The sequence below is a fragment of the Etheostoma spectabile genome, unplaced genomic scaffold, assembly GCF_008692095.1.
Source record: "Etheostoma spectabile isolate EspeVRDwgs_2016 unplaced genomic scaffold, UIUC_Espe_1.0 scaffold00018617, whole genome shotgun sequence".
Taxonomy (NCBI): domain Eukaryota; kingdom Metazoa; phylum Chordata; class Actinopteri; order Perciformes; family Percidae; genus Etheostoma; species Etheostoma spectabile.
Window position 1 is genome coordinate 28,907 of NW_022604354.1, and position 11,898 is coordinate 40,804.

At 41.5% G+C, this 11,898-nt stretch overlaps 1 protein-coding gene across 1 annotated transcript; it reads left to right on the top strand.

The window, feature by feature from the left end:
* Nucleotides 1-100: 100 nt before the first annotated feature.
* Nucleotides 101-10,071, top strand: LOC116681413 (L-rhamnose-binding lectin SML-like; the record flags this gene model as incomplete). The annotated part of the gene is made up of 7 exons (XM_032509614.1): nt 101-133; nt 228-293; nt 1,579-1,695; nt 2,150-2,165; nt 4,787-4,953; nt 5,097-5,155; nt 10,058-10,071. Coding segments are annotated over exons 1-7 (449 nt in total), but the record flags the coding sequence as incomplete, so codon positions are not given.
* Between the last annotated feature and the right edge of the window lie 1,827 nt (nt 10,072-11,898).

Sequence of the window (11,898 nt, forward strand, 5' to 3'; positions counted from 1 at the left end):
AGGGCCCATTTTATATAGGAAAAAATGTAGCTATGTAAATAGAGATTTACCTTTTGCTTATGCTTGGCTGGCACAGTTTGACAGTAATGTTTCTTTCCAGTGCAGGCAGCAACATGTTCGCTCATGACAACATGTAAGTTATCTGAGTGAATCCTAATGTTAGCCTTTATTTTATACATGTATCTATGTGTAGCTTGACCACGCGTTAACTCATTCTATTATTTTAGCTGTCTCCACAGAGAGAGCTACCACCTGTGGCAGCGACCCCGGGAATGTCCAGCGCCTGAGCTGTGGTATGACTGAGCTCTTAAGTCTGGTCCATTGCTTGTGCTAGGCCTACACTTAAGCAATATTACACTGATTATTAAAAATATGACATTAAATTAGAGACTGTCATCGATGCCTTATGTGAGTCGCGCGCGTGTCACTTGAGTGGCATTTGGAGCTAACATTGGCAATCACATAGCTGAACATTTTTTGAAATGATTTCCATGTTCTGTTTAATGAGGTTTATTATGGATTTCTTTACGATTTCCGTAAAGCATTTAACTCTGAGCATGTACGACAAATCTGCACTGAAGTCACATCTGCCAGTGACACCATGGTTGGAACCAGAAATGAGACTCGCCAACTCTGGAGTAGTTTCCCGTATCTGTCACAGGGGCTCCACCACTGCAACGTCTCTTCAGGAGACTAGCTGCAGGTCTGGGTGTCTTGATTCGAATGGGAGAAGTGAACGGAATTACAGATTATGAGCGACCCTTTCGTCCCAGTCACCAAAGTAAATTTTAGACCAGTATATCTCTAGAACATTTTTGACACAAATGGCATGTTTCAGACAGACATCAGGAGGAAAAATAACTTTAAAACCCATTTATAAGGACTAAAATCACACAAGATCAGGCAACAGTTTTAATGTTGGCTATCACTTGTGAACTAAACTGCTCTATTTAGTGTAGAGGATATTTTGTTAAATTAGTTTAATGTGATTATACAACCATGGGTAACAAAAGTTAATCAAACTGTATTCACATTATGGGGCAACAGGCTCTCAAAAGCATGACTATTTCTAGTTATCCCCATTTAAGTCAGCCAGTCAACTGAAGCAAAAGTTCTCTTTGTAGAGATCGTGGTAATTTTCCAAGCTTAATTACCACAAATGTAAACAAACTGCTTTGTTAGCACAGTGTCAAGCTGATGAATACTTTTTATGTACTAGTTGGAGCATTTGTGTTCAACAGTGGTTTCTGAATTGCTTGCAATCCTAAAGCTTTTGAAACTTGTTTAATTCAATACTGTTAAAATGGAAATGGAAACCGCCATTTCCAGGTGTGCTTAAATTGCCCTGGTTGTGCTGATTTGAGCACTTGTCTAACCAATATGATTGTCAGGTTGAATCGACTAGTTTTATAACTAGGGTCGAAGGCCTTGATAAACTGACTCAACCAGTGTTGTGGGCTTAAACATCTTGGGCTCTAGTTACTGGTAAATGTCAGCTGAGCCTGTATGACAAATGTATTATATTGCCATAGAGCTAGATAAATAAAAGTTATTAATTTCTCTCTTGCTGTGTAACAGATGATGGAGTGATCAGTGTGCAGACAGCACTGTATGGACAAGGATACGGTGTGTCCTGCATTGAGGGAAGACCTTCAGGAATACTCAGCTTAAGACAGTGCTCTCAAGTGGGCACAGGTACAAATTACATATGCAATCATAGCATATACTTTTTATAAATATAATATAAATTGCATTTATTCTAAAGGGGACACTGCATTAGTCTCCTACTGAGGAGACAAAGTCACTGAGCTTTCAAAAATGCATGCATCATTCAAATATAACAGGACAGCATGCACCTTACTAATTGCAGCTGATCTCCCCTTAGTCACGACATAATGCTGCTGTATGCAGCAGAGGTCAAGATGATTTGCATACATGTAGACAAAGACTATATGGTTATTTTAACCCCAACTAATCTCACTTTAATTTACTGTTCATGAAGAGGCCAACTTTGAGAATATGTCTCCAGGGACACAGTATTGTCTAAGGGGCCTCAAACGCATTGTACAGACGACTAAACAATGAAACGGCATTTTAAAAAGCGGTACCTCATGAAGTCTACATTTCACACTATATTGCCCTTAACTAGACACTACAGTGTTTTGGTGAGCTGTTGTAGCCTAACCTCATTAATCTACATAGAATTTGAAGTTCCTGACCTCAATGTTGTGGGCAGGGCTATGTTCAGCTGGCATCCAGGCTAGAGCTTTTGCTTTGTGCTAAAACATGCTTGTCATTAGGGATGAGCGAGTACAGCTGTATCTGTTTACCACATGGATTATCTGTATCCGGATCCGTACTCGGAGTGGGCGGGGCCTAAACCGGAAGTGGTCATATTTAACCCGGAAGTGTGTCAGGTTCTCTTGAAATGTGCGGGGCTTTAACCCCGCACATTTCCTTTATGTTATTTAAGCATGCAATTGATATGAGTTGATCAGAAATTGTTATATTTATTGCTGATTAGAAAACTATTTACATGACAGCATCAAGCTTCAGATCAATGGTGTTGTCATGGTAACAAACTATATAGGCCTACAGTATATAACAAGTTTTGCAACAATAAATACAGCAATGTGGTTGCAATTAAGTAAAATGTAATGAACAAGAGTTTTCATACTCAATAATTTGAGTATGAGTATTTTTTTTTTATTGGTTCTTTTTTATTTTCCCACCAGGTATGTGTGAGTGTCTGTGCCTGTGAGTAAGATATTTGTATGTATGTATGTGTGTGTGTGTATATATGTATATGTATGTGTATGTATGTATATATATGTGTGTGTGTGTGTGTGTGTGTGTGTGTGTGTACTCACTCACCGGCCACTTTATTAGGTACACCTGTCCAACTGCTCGTTAACACTTAATTTCTAAGCAGCCAATCACATGGCGGCAACTCAGTGCATTTAGGCATGTAGACATGGTCAAGAGAATCTCCTGCAGTTCAAACCGAGCATCAGTATGGGGAAGAAAGGTGATTTGAGTGACTTTGAACGTGGCATGATTGTTGGTGCCAGAAGGGCTGGGCTGAGTATTTCAGAAACTGCTAATCTACTGGGATTTTCACGCACAACCATCTCTAGGGTTTACAGAGAATGGTCCGAAAAAGAAAAAACATCCAGTGAGCGGCAGTTCTGTGGGCGGAAATGCCTTGTTGATGCCAGAGGTCAGAGGAGAATGGCCAGACTGGTTCGAGCTGATAGAAGGGCAACAGTGTCTCAAATAACCACCCGTTACAACCAAGGTGGGCAGAAGAGCATCTCTGAACGCACAGTACGTCCAACTTTGAGGCAGATGGACTACAGCAGCAGAAGACCACATCGGGTGCCACTCCTTTCAGCTAAGAACAGGAAACTGAGACTACAATTTGCACAAGCTCATCGAAATTGGACAATAGAAGATTGGAAAAACGTTGCCTGGTCTGATGAGTCTCGATTTCTGCTGCGACAGTCGGATGGTAGGGTCAGAATTTGGCGTCTACAACATGAAAGCATGGATCCATCCTGCCTTGTATCAACGGTTTCAGGCTGGTGGTGGTGGTGTCATGGTGTGGGAATATTTTCTTGGCACTCTTTGGGCTCCTTGGTACCAATTGAGCATCGCGTTGCAACGCCACAGCCTACTGAGTATTGTTGCTGACCATGTCCATCCCTTTATGACCACAATGTACCCAACTTCTGATGCGCTACTTTCAGCAGGATAATGTGCCATGTCATAAAGCTGGAATCATCACAGACTGGTTTCTTGAACAAGACAATGAGTTCGCTGTACTCAAATGGCCTCCACAGTCACCCGATCTCAATCCAATAGAGCATCTTTGGGATGTGGTGGAACGGGAGATTCGCATCATGGATTGCAGCCGACAATCTGCGGCAACTGTGTGATGCCATCATGTCAATATGGACCAAACTCCCTGAGGAATGCTTCCAGCACCTTGTTGAATCTATGCCACGAAGAATTGAGGCAGTTCTGAAGGTAAAAGGGGTCCAACCCGTTACTAGCATGGGGCACCTAATAAAGGTGTGTGTGTGTGTTTGTGTGTGGGTGTGTGTGTGTGTGTGTGTGTGGAGGGGGCAGGGGTTGGAATGTGTTTGTGTGTATCTTAATTTGTAATATTATTCATTTATACCGCACTGCCTTTATTTTTTTCATAAAACACAGCAAGAAAGTTTCAGACACTGAAACAAACTGGTAAGAGCAGCAGGCAGTTAAAAAAAAAAAAAAAAAAAAAAAAATTAACTCCGACGGCAGAGATGCACACGAGTAGCATTCTACCAAGCACTATGTCTGAACCAACCCCACGGTACCAGAAGTCTCCTGGTTACTAGTTCAAACCGAAGTATAAACAAACCTGAAGCTGAAGAAACCCTAAATGTTAACGGGAAAGCCCGCGGACCTGAAGGGAGAGAGCTGTTCACTTCTCCATGTCCCGTGTGCGAGTGAGCGGAGCGGCACACAGCCTGGCGCTGGGACTAGCCAATCGCAGAATAGTGTAGGGGAGGGGCGCTGTGACTAGCCTCTCATAGAATAGTGTAAGGGAGAGGCGCTGTGACTGGCACTCTGACTAGCCTATCACAGAACGGAGACACAGTCAGTGGAGACTTTCATTCAATCCGAGCACAGATATTGACTCGGATAATACTTGTACTCGGCAAAAGTGCTTTATCTGTACCGGATACTCGTTTCAGCCGAGTACTCGGCTCATCCCTACTTGTCATGCATTTCCTTGCAGGTGTGATGGCAAGAGCGAGTGTGAACTAAACATCAACGTTTTTCATACCTCTGATCCCTGCTATGGCATCTACACACACCTGGACACCACCTACACCTGCGACCCTTCGAGTTTTGATTCAGTTAACCTTGTTGCCTGTGAGGGCTCCTTTGCACAACTCCAGTGTGGTAATTCCTCTTTATCTTTTTTGCAGTTATGGTCAAGCAATGTAATTTTCAATGCAACACATCTCTAAATCTTATTAAATTACTAAACACATTGTCTTTTCCACTTTGCAAATTGTACTATAGTTTTCTTTTTCTTTTGACAGATCAAGGACAGGTTATATTTGTGACTGGTGCAGACTATGGACGTAGTGACCAGACCACCTGCACTTGAACTCATTTGGACAGTTATGGTAAATTAGCTAAATTTAACGTGTTCAAAAAACCTGTACGTGACATTCCAGAGCCGCCAACTTTTCACCAAACCTGGGGGGGGGCACCCATATTTTGCCACATAAAAATGAATATCTTTGGCTCTTTCAGCATCATTATTCTTCAGTGTTTAAACTAGGATTTGTGTGGGGGGGGATGCCCCCCCCAAGGATTTTTTTTTTTTTTTATGAAAAATAAACTATATGGCGCTTTCTAGAGGGTTTTGTGCAAAAAATGGAGAAATCAAGTCTTACATGAGATGTGCAAAACTGTAGGGTTAAAAGCCTTTGTGTTGTAGTATCAACAGGTATTAGGGCATTCAGCATTTACATTAATGGCATCACTTGATTACACATTGTATTACCTTTTATAAAAGTTTAAATTAATTTGAGTGTCTCACGGCCAATGTGAGAGTTGGCAGCCCTAGTGTGTGTGTGTGTGCAATTTGTCTCAAGACAAACATGTTAAATTACACTCTGTTCATTGTTGTTTAACCAAACTTTAATGTTTTCTGTAAATACATGTATTTCCTATTAGCCCACGTCCAAATAACAATAGAATACAACCTTTTTTTTTTAGGGAAGCCATAAACCAACCATAGGGCTCCACTCTGTAATACTGGTCACTTCTTTCCTACACTACATCTGGAGTGAAGCTTTGTTGTGATTTAGTTGTTCTAATGCTCAGTACTAGTACCTACTGTAGCAGTATTGTCTATGTAGCTATCATGAGTTATCACCATATGATATCAAGAGGAATGGCTATACACAGAAATCCTGGATGTTCTGACACTGTTTTTGCTTTTATATCAGCAAATAACCCAAATTGATTGTCTTGATACTGTCATGCCTAAGACCTTTTTTCTGTCCTGGACTCAGTGTTGACTTGGACTTGACTAGTCCTGGTCTCGGACTTCTCTTGGACTTGACAAAGGTGGTCTTGACTACAGCCCTAATCCTGGGTTTGGGGTCTTCTGGTTCCTCTGCAGGATTGAGAGTCTCTCCTGTGGACAGAAACACTGACTGAAGACCAGCTGCTGAAATCAAAGTTCAGTCTGTTCACCATCACACACACTCTGCACTGTGAAGCAGATCTGAGACTCAAACACAACAACATTCATCTGATTTCATCTCTGATTATCAACATTTGAACTGTTTGACTAAAACACTTCATGATATGTCACATCTGAAAATAATCAACTGTTATTGGTCACTATTATGTCCTTTATACTTTCAATCATATTGCAATATATTTAAAATGTGAAAAACAAACGTTTCTATAAACAATCATCATATAGTCTAATGTTTCTAAATGCTTTTTAAAAATCTATACGTGTCATCAATTTTTCATTTGATCATATCATGATTTCATTCATCAGTTGTCTCTCTTTACTGAGATTGATACACCCCCCCCCCCCCCCAATAAAAAACTATGTACCTCAGTGCAGCCTACTCCAAATACCTATTATATTTCCTTTGCATTCATGGAGACATTTGCACCATAAACTACTGCAGAAAAGACACAAATTGTTAACGAAAATGAAGTGCCGCCCCCATGTTGAACCCAGGTTGGTCTGTGTTTCAACTCCTAATTAAAAGTAAAGTTTGCGTCCACTAAAGGTTCAGTTGTTGTCTCTGACAGACTCAGATTATTATTCTAATAATATTATGGGATGGATCCCTACAGAGATAGACCTTTAGTTAAAGAGTAAGATCCTTTTAGTTAACATGAATCAGCCCGAAATCACCATCACCAACCCACCAGACTCCATGTAAATAATCACTACTTTAGAGTGTATAGAGCAGCATATTTACACCAGACTCCATGTAAATAATCACTACTTTTAGCGTGTATAGAGCAGCATATCTCCACCAGACTCCATGTAAATAATCCCTACTTTTAGCGTGTACAGAGCAGCATATCTCCACCAGACTCCATGTAAATAATCACTACTTTTAGCGTGTATAGAGCAGCATATCTCCACCAGACTCCATGTGAATAATCACTACTTTTAGCGTGTATAGAGCAGCATATCTCCACCAGACTCCATGTAAATAATCACTACTTTTAGCGTGCATAGAGCAGCATATCGCCACATTTATTTCAGCTTGAATGTGTGATACACCCTTAAGGGATAACATAATAACAGCGTAGCGTTTACGAATTTCAAATTTTATTGGTAAGCAATATTAACGCAGCGGGGAAACAAAGAAAGCGGAACCAATGTGCGGGTATCGGTACACCACGGGGCCCAGGTGACGGACACTTTCCTCCTCTTTGGAGACGAGGATGGCGGTTTGTTTTCTCACTCACTGATGCCGTAATTCTGCTTTCCAGGTTGGTACTCGGTAAAAATGACAACAGACGGTTTCCTTCTGCCGTGTGTGTGGTGGACTGAAGCTGTGGGGGGGTAGTTATGGAGTTTATGATGTGTAAAGGCGAGCTAAAGAGCCGCGTTTGTAACCGCGGGAAACGGGTTTCGTAAACAATAGAGCTCGCGGCTAGCTAACAGGTGTGTATCGGGGTGGGATCATAGACAGTTAAAGAAGTGGACCAACAGGTCCCGTTGCTCTGGACGGAGACCAGTGAAGTCTATTAGAAACTCTTTCCCGGTGATGCTGAGCGTTACTGCGCAGGCTCCAACTGAGCTTGATGACGTAGATGTGACGTGAGCAACCTGTCTGAAAGCTGTAAGTCTTCTGGTAGCTGTGCAAGAGAAATCTCAATCATTCCCAATCAGCAGAGACGGAGAGGTAGGTATATGTTAGTAGATAACATAGGTACTGGCTAATTACTGCTAACTAACATGCTAGTTAACGGTAGGCTCGTTCGAGATGAGCCAGGTCTGCGCAGAATCGATCACCGGCGATCGGCGCCCGTTGCATGCCGGTTAGATTTATGTCCGACTTGATCCCGACTTGCTCTGACGTCATGCACACGTGGGCAACGGAAATCTCACGAGAGCAAGGCGGCCGCAGTTCTGAGACGCAGGCGGCGCAGTTGCTTTTCACCGACTGCAAGAGCCAGGCGGACCCAGGCGGACCCAGAGCATGCTGGGAAACGCCGGCTTCTCAGCTGATTTAACACCTGATTGGTTTACAACATGATGACGTTTTATATAAACTTTTTATTGTTTTTCAATCGGAGCGATTTTAATTGCTATTTGTCTGATTTAAAGACTTATTCTGTCCAGAACACATGTTGTGTGACTGATAGTTGAGTTTAGAAGTCAGAGAGACTAAATCCGTTCAGATCACGGATCATCTCCAGTCTGTTGTTCATTAAAACCAGATCAGGTCTCATGTAGAGCACTTTGCCAGCTACTCTGTCATAACTAAAACAACTGGAGACTGTGTACCAGCTGGTATGAGGGTCTGATTATATTTTATTAAATCGGAATCGCACCACAGTGTTTTCATCACTTCCTGTCCAGCCTGAAGGAGCTGGAATCGGCTGGAAACTGTCCGACTTTACCGCAGCTTTTTGTCCCCGCCCCCCCGCTGCTGCCGCCTGCTCTCGTCCACTTTACAGGCGAGGCGCAGTTCATCTCGAACGAGCCTATTTACACAGGCACGGGCTAATTACTGCTAACTAACATGCTAGTTAACATTAACATAGACACAGGCTAATTTCTGCTAACTAATATGCTAGTTAACATTAACATAGACACAGGCTAATCACTGCTAACTAACATGCTAGTTAACATTAACATAGACACAGGCTAATCACTGCTAACTAACATGCTAGTTAACATAGGGTTGTGTGTGTGATTCTGGGTACTGGTGCTTCCATTCCCTGGTAATGAGTTATTTTGTGGTTTTTAACTAAGGTGACCAGATTTCTCTGACAAAATCCGGGGACATTTTCAGCTCAGAGGCGTATTTACCTCCAAAACACGTCATGTTTTTATTTTTGTAAAACTTAAATCGGGGACATTAGACCTAGAGCTGTCCCTCCCCCGGGGCCTCCTCCCAGCTGGACCAAATACTGTTGTTTCTCCTCCGCCAAACCTTGTTCATAAAATAGCCATTTTTAACACGTCAACCTCCGCCATGTTTATTATAGGTTGTCGGGATAAAAGTTAAAATCGAGTTAAAATAAGAGCTCATTTTGGGAGTTAATTGATGCCGAATTTTCATGTCGAATCTTCCGATTACAAAAACAAAAACAATTCTTCATGTTTGTGGAGGTGAGAATCCCTAATGACAAAACAAATTTAAAATGCGACGATTCGATATCGGAGTCTGGTCCGTCAGCTGACAGACGCCGTAGGATCTAAGGTTGAAAGAGTTATTACTACTACTTAATAGTGTAAATCTCAGTAAAATAAGAGTTATTTGGCGTGTTGGTTGAATGCCGAAGTTCTTAGTGTAAATTGCCGATTTAAGAAAATCCCAATTCAAGTTTGTCCAGGTGAGAATTCTTAATGAAAAGGCTAAAAGAAACGTAAAATTGAAGTTTTACTAATGGAATACGGCATGGCGATTTCCCCGCATACAATATAACGGCGTGAATTAATCATTGTTAAACATTATGTCACAATAAGAACATAAATCCGTCGTTAAAGATTCAAATGGACCCCGGATAATGTGAAATGAGCTTTGATTCTCCGCCAAACCTCGTTGTAAAAAAGCTAGTTTTAACGGGTCTGACTTTCGCCGACTGGCTGTATGTTGGACGGATAAAAGTTAAAAAACTAGCTAAAATAGGAGGTCATTGGTGTTTCTTTTAATGCCGAATTTTTTAGTCTAACCTTAGGATTTAAAAATGTACTGTGTGTTTAACGAGGAGAGAATTATTTATGAATATGGTAACCAAATGTTAAATGTGAGGTTTTGCTAATGAGATGTGGTTTTGCGTTTCCCAACGGCATGTTTCGTGGATTAATCATTGTTTAATATTATGTCATTGCACAGGAAGAACATAAATCCGTCGTTAAAGATTCAAATGGACCCGGATAATGTGAAACGAGCTTTGTTTCTCCGCCAAACCTCGTTGTAAAAAAGCTAGTTTTAACGGGTCTGACTTTCGCCGACTGCCTGTATGTTGTATGTGTCCCGCAGCGTGAGTTATTGGGATAATTGTCCAGCTTGTATTTACGTTCATAAAAGTGCTTGTTTGGCTGCTAACAGACTCAGATTAATATTCTAAGTGTCTGACAACATTATGGAAATGATTTCTAAGGAGCTCGACCTTTCTGTTAAAGATTAAGATCCTTTTTTAAAACATAAAAGTTCGCAAAATTGCGTTCGCTAAACCCACCAGACTCCAAGTAAATAATCAGTGATTTTAGCATCGTAAAATACAGCTTTCTAAAACATCTCTGAGCACCGCTGGCTCTGGCTGCCTGGAGCCTACGGGTGTTGGGTGTGCGACCATCGGCTACGTTTTGTCAGTATTTTCTTTCTTTCATTCCAATTTCTGGTCTGTCAGTCACAGTGAAATCCGGGGACATTTCCGGGGACAGATCCAGCCGGGGACAGGTCACCAAAACCGGATTGTTAATGTTAAAATGTTATTTAACTCTTAAAGTGGAGTTCCTCCTAAAAGTTGTACAGAGTATTAGTAAAGGAATGTATTATAAGTTGAACTATTGTCCCCAGGTGTATGATGGTTCATGTTTTGACTCTGAAGTCGTTTGAATATTTATTTACAGCCAAAGAGGGTTTATGATTTCCATGAGGACATTAGTATAATGGAGGAGTTTTGTAGGTAGAAAGAAGAGATAGATATTATTATTGAAACGGTACAGTAAAGGTGATATTTATTTTGGTAAGGACGAGACTATTTCTGGGAATTTGAGTGTGGAAGATTTTGCCCACTGAAAAATGGGGAGTAAAGAAAAAGGTGTTCCGGTTCTTAAATTGAAGTGAAACATGTTTCCACGAGGGGAATGTTGTTGTTGAGGACTGTTTTATGCTTTTGTGTTTGGGAGAATTTGTAATAAACAGAGATTTGGAGACGAGGACGGCGGTTCGTTCTCTCACTCACTGACTCCGTGATTCTGCTTTCCAGGTTTTCTCCTATGAGAGTTAAGTAGTGAACCCCAATCAAGAAAAATCATTTGTTACCCCGGTTACTCGATTTGAAACCACCGCCTTGGGGCAGACGTCAAGCTGGCCGGAGCAGGAAAGGAGGAGGAAGGAGGAGTGCAGAGGAAGGAGGAAGAGGAGGAGCCTGCAGCAGTGAAGGAGAAAGAGGAGGAGCCTGCAGCAGTGAAGGAGAAAGAGGAGGAGCCTGCAGCAGTGAAGGAGAAAGAGGAGGAGCATGTGGTGGAGAAGGTTTTGGACCGCAGAGTGGTGAAGGGAAGAGTAGAGTTTCTGCTGAAATGGAAGGGGTTCTCAGAGTAAGTATGAGTCTAGAATATTAATAATTGGTGTTCTTGGTCCTGAGATATATAATATATTTACATATTGCAAATAAGTGTCAGCATGGTATCATGCCCTCAAAGTTGAAGGTTTGGTATTTTGACACTACGTTGCAGACCCACAAATAACCTTAAATAACCTTACAAGATGGCAATAGAAAAATAGATAACCTTAGAAATAGAAAAAATGAATAATAGGAATGTTAATTAGAGTGAGAATGGATTGTCTAAAAACAAAGTGTGAGGAGATGTTCTTCTGTCTGCACTCACCTTTTCCAGTGAGGAGAACACATGGGAGCCACAAGACAACCTGGACCTGGACCTTATCA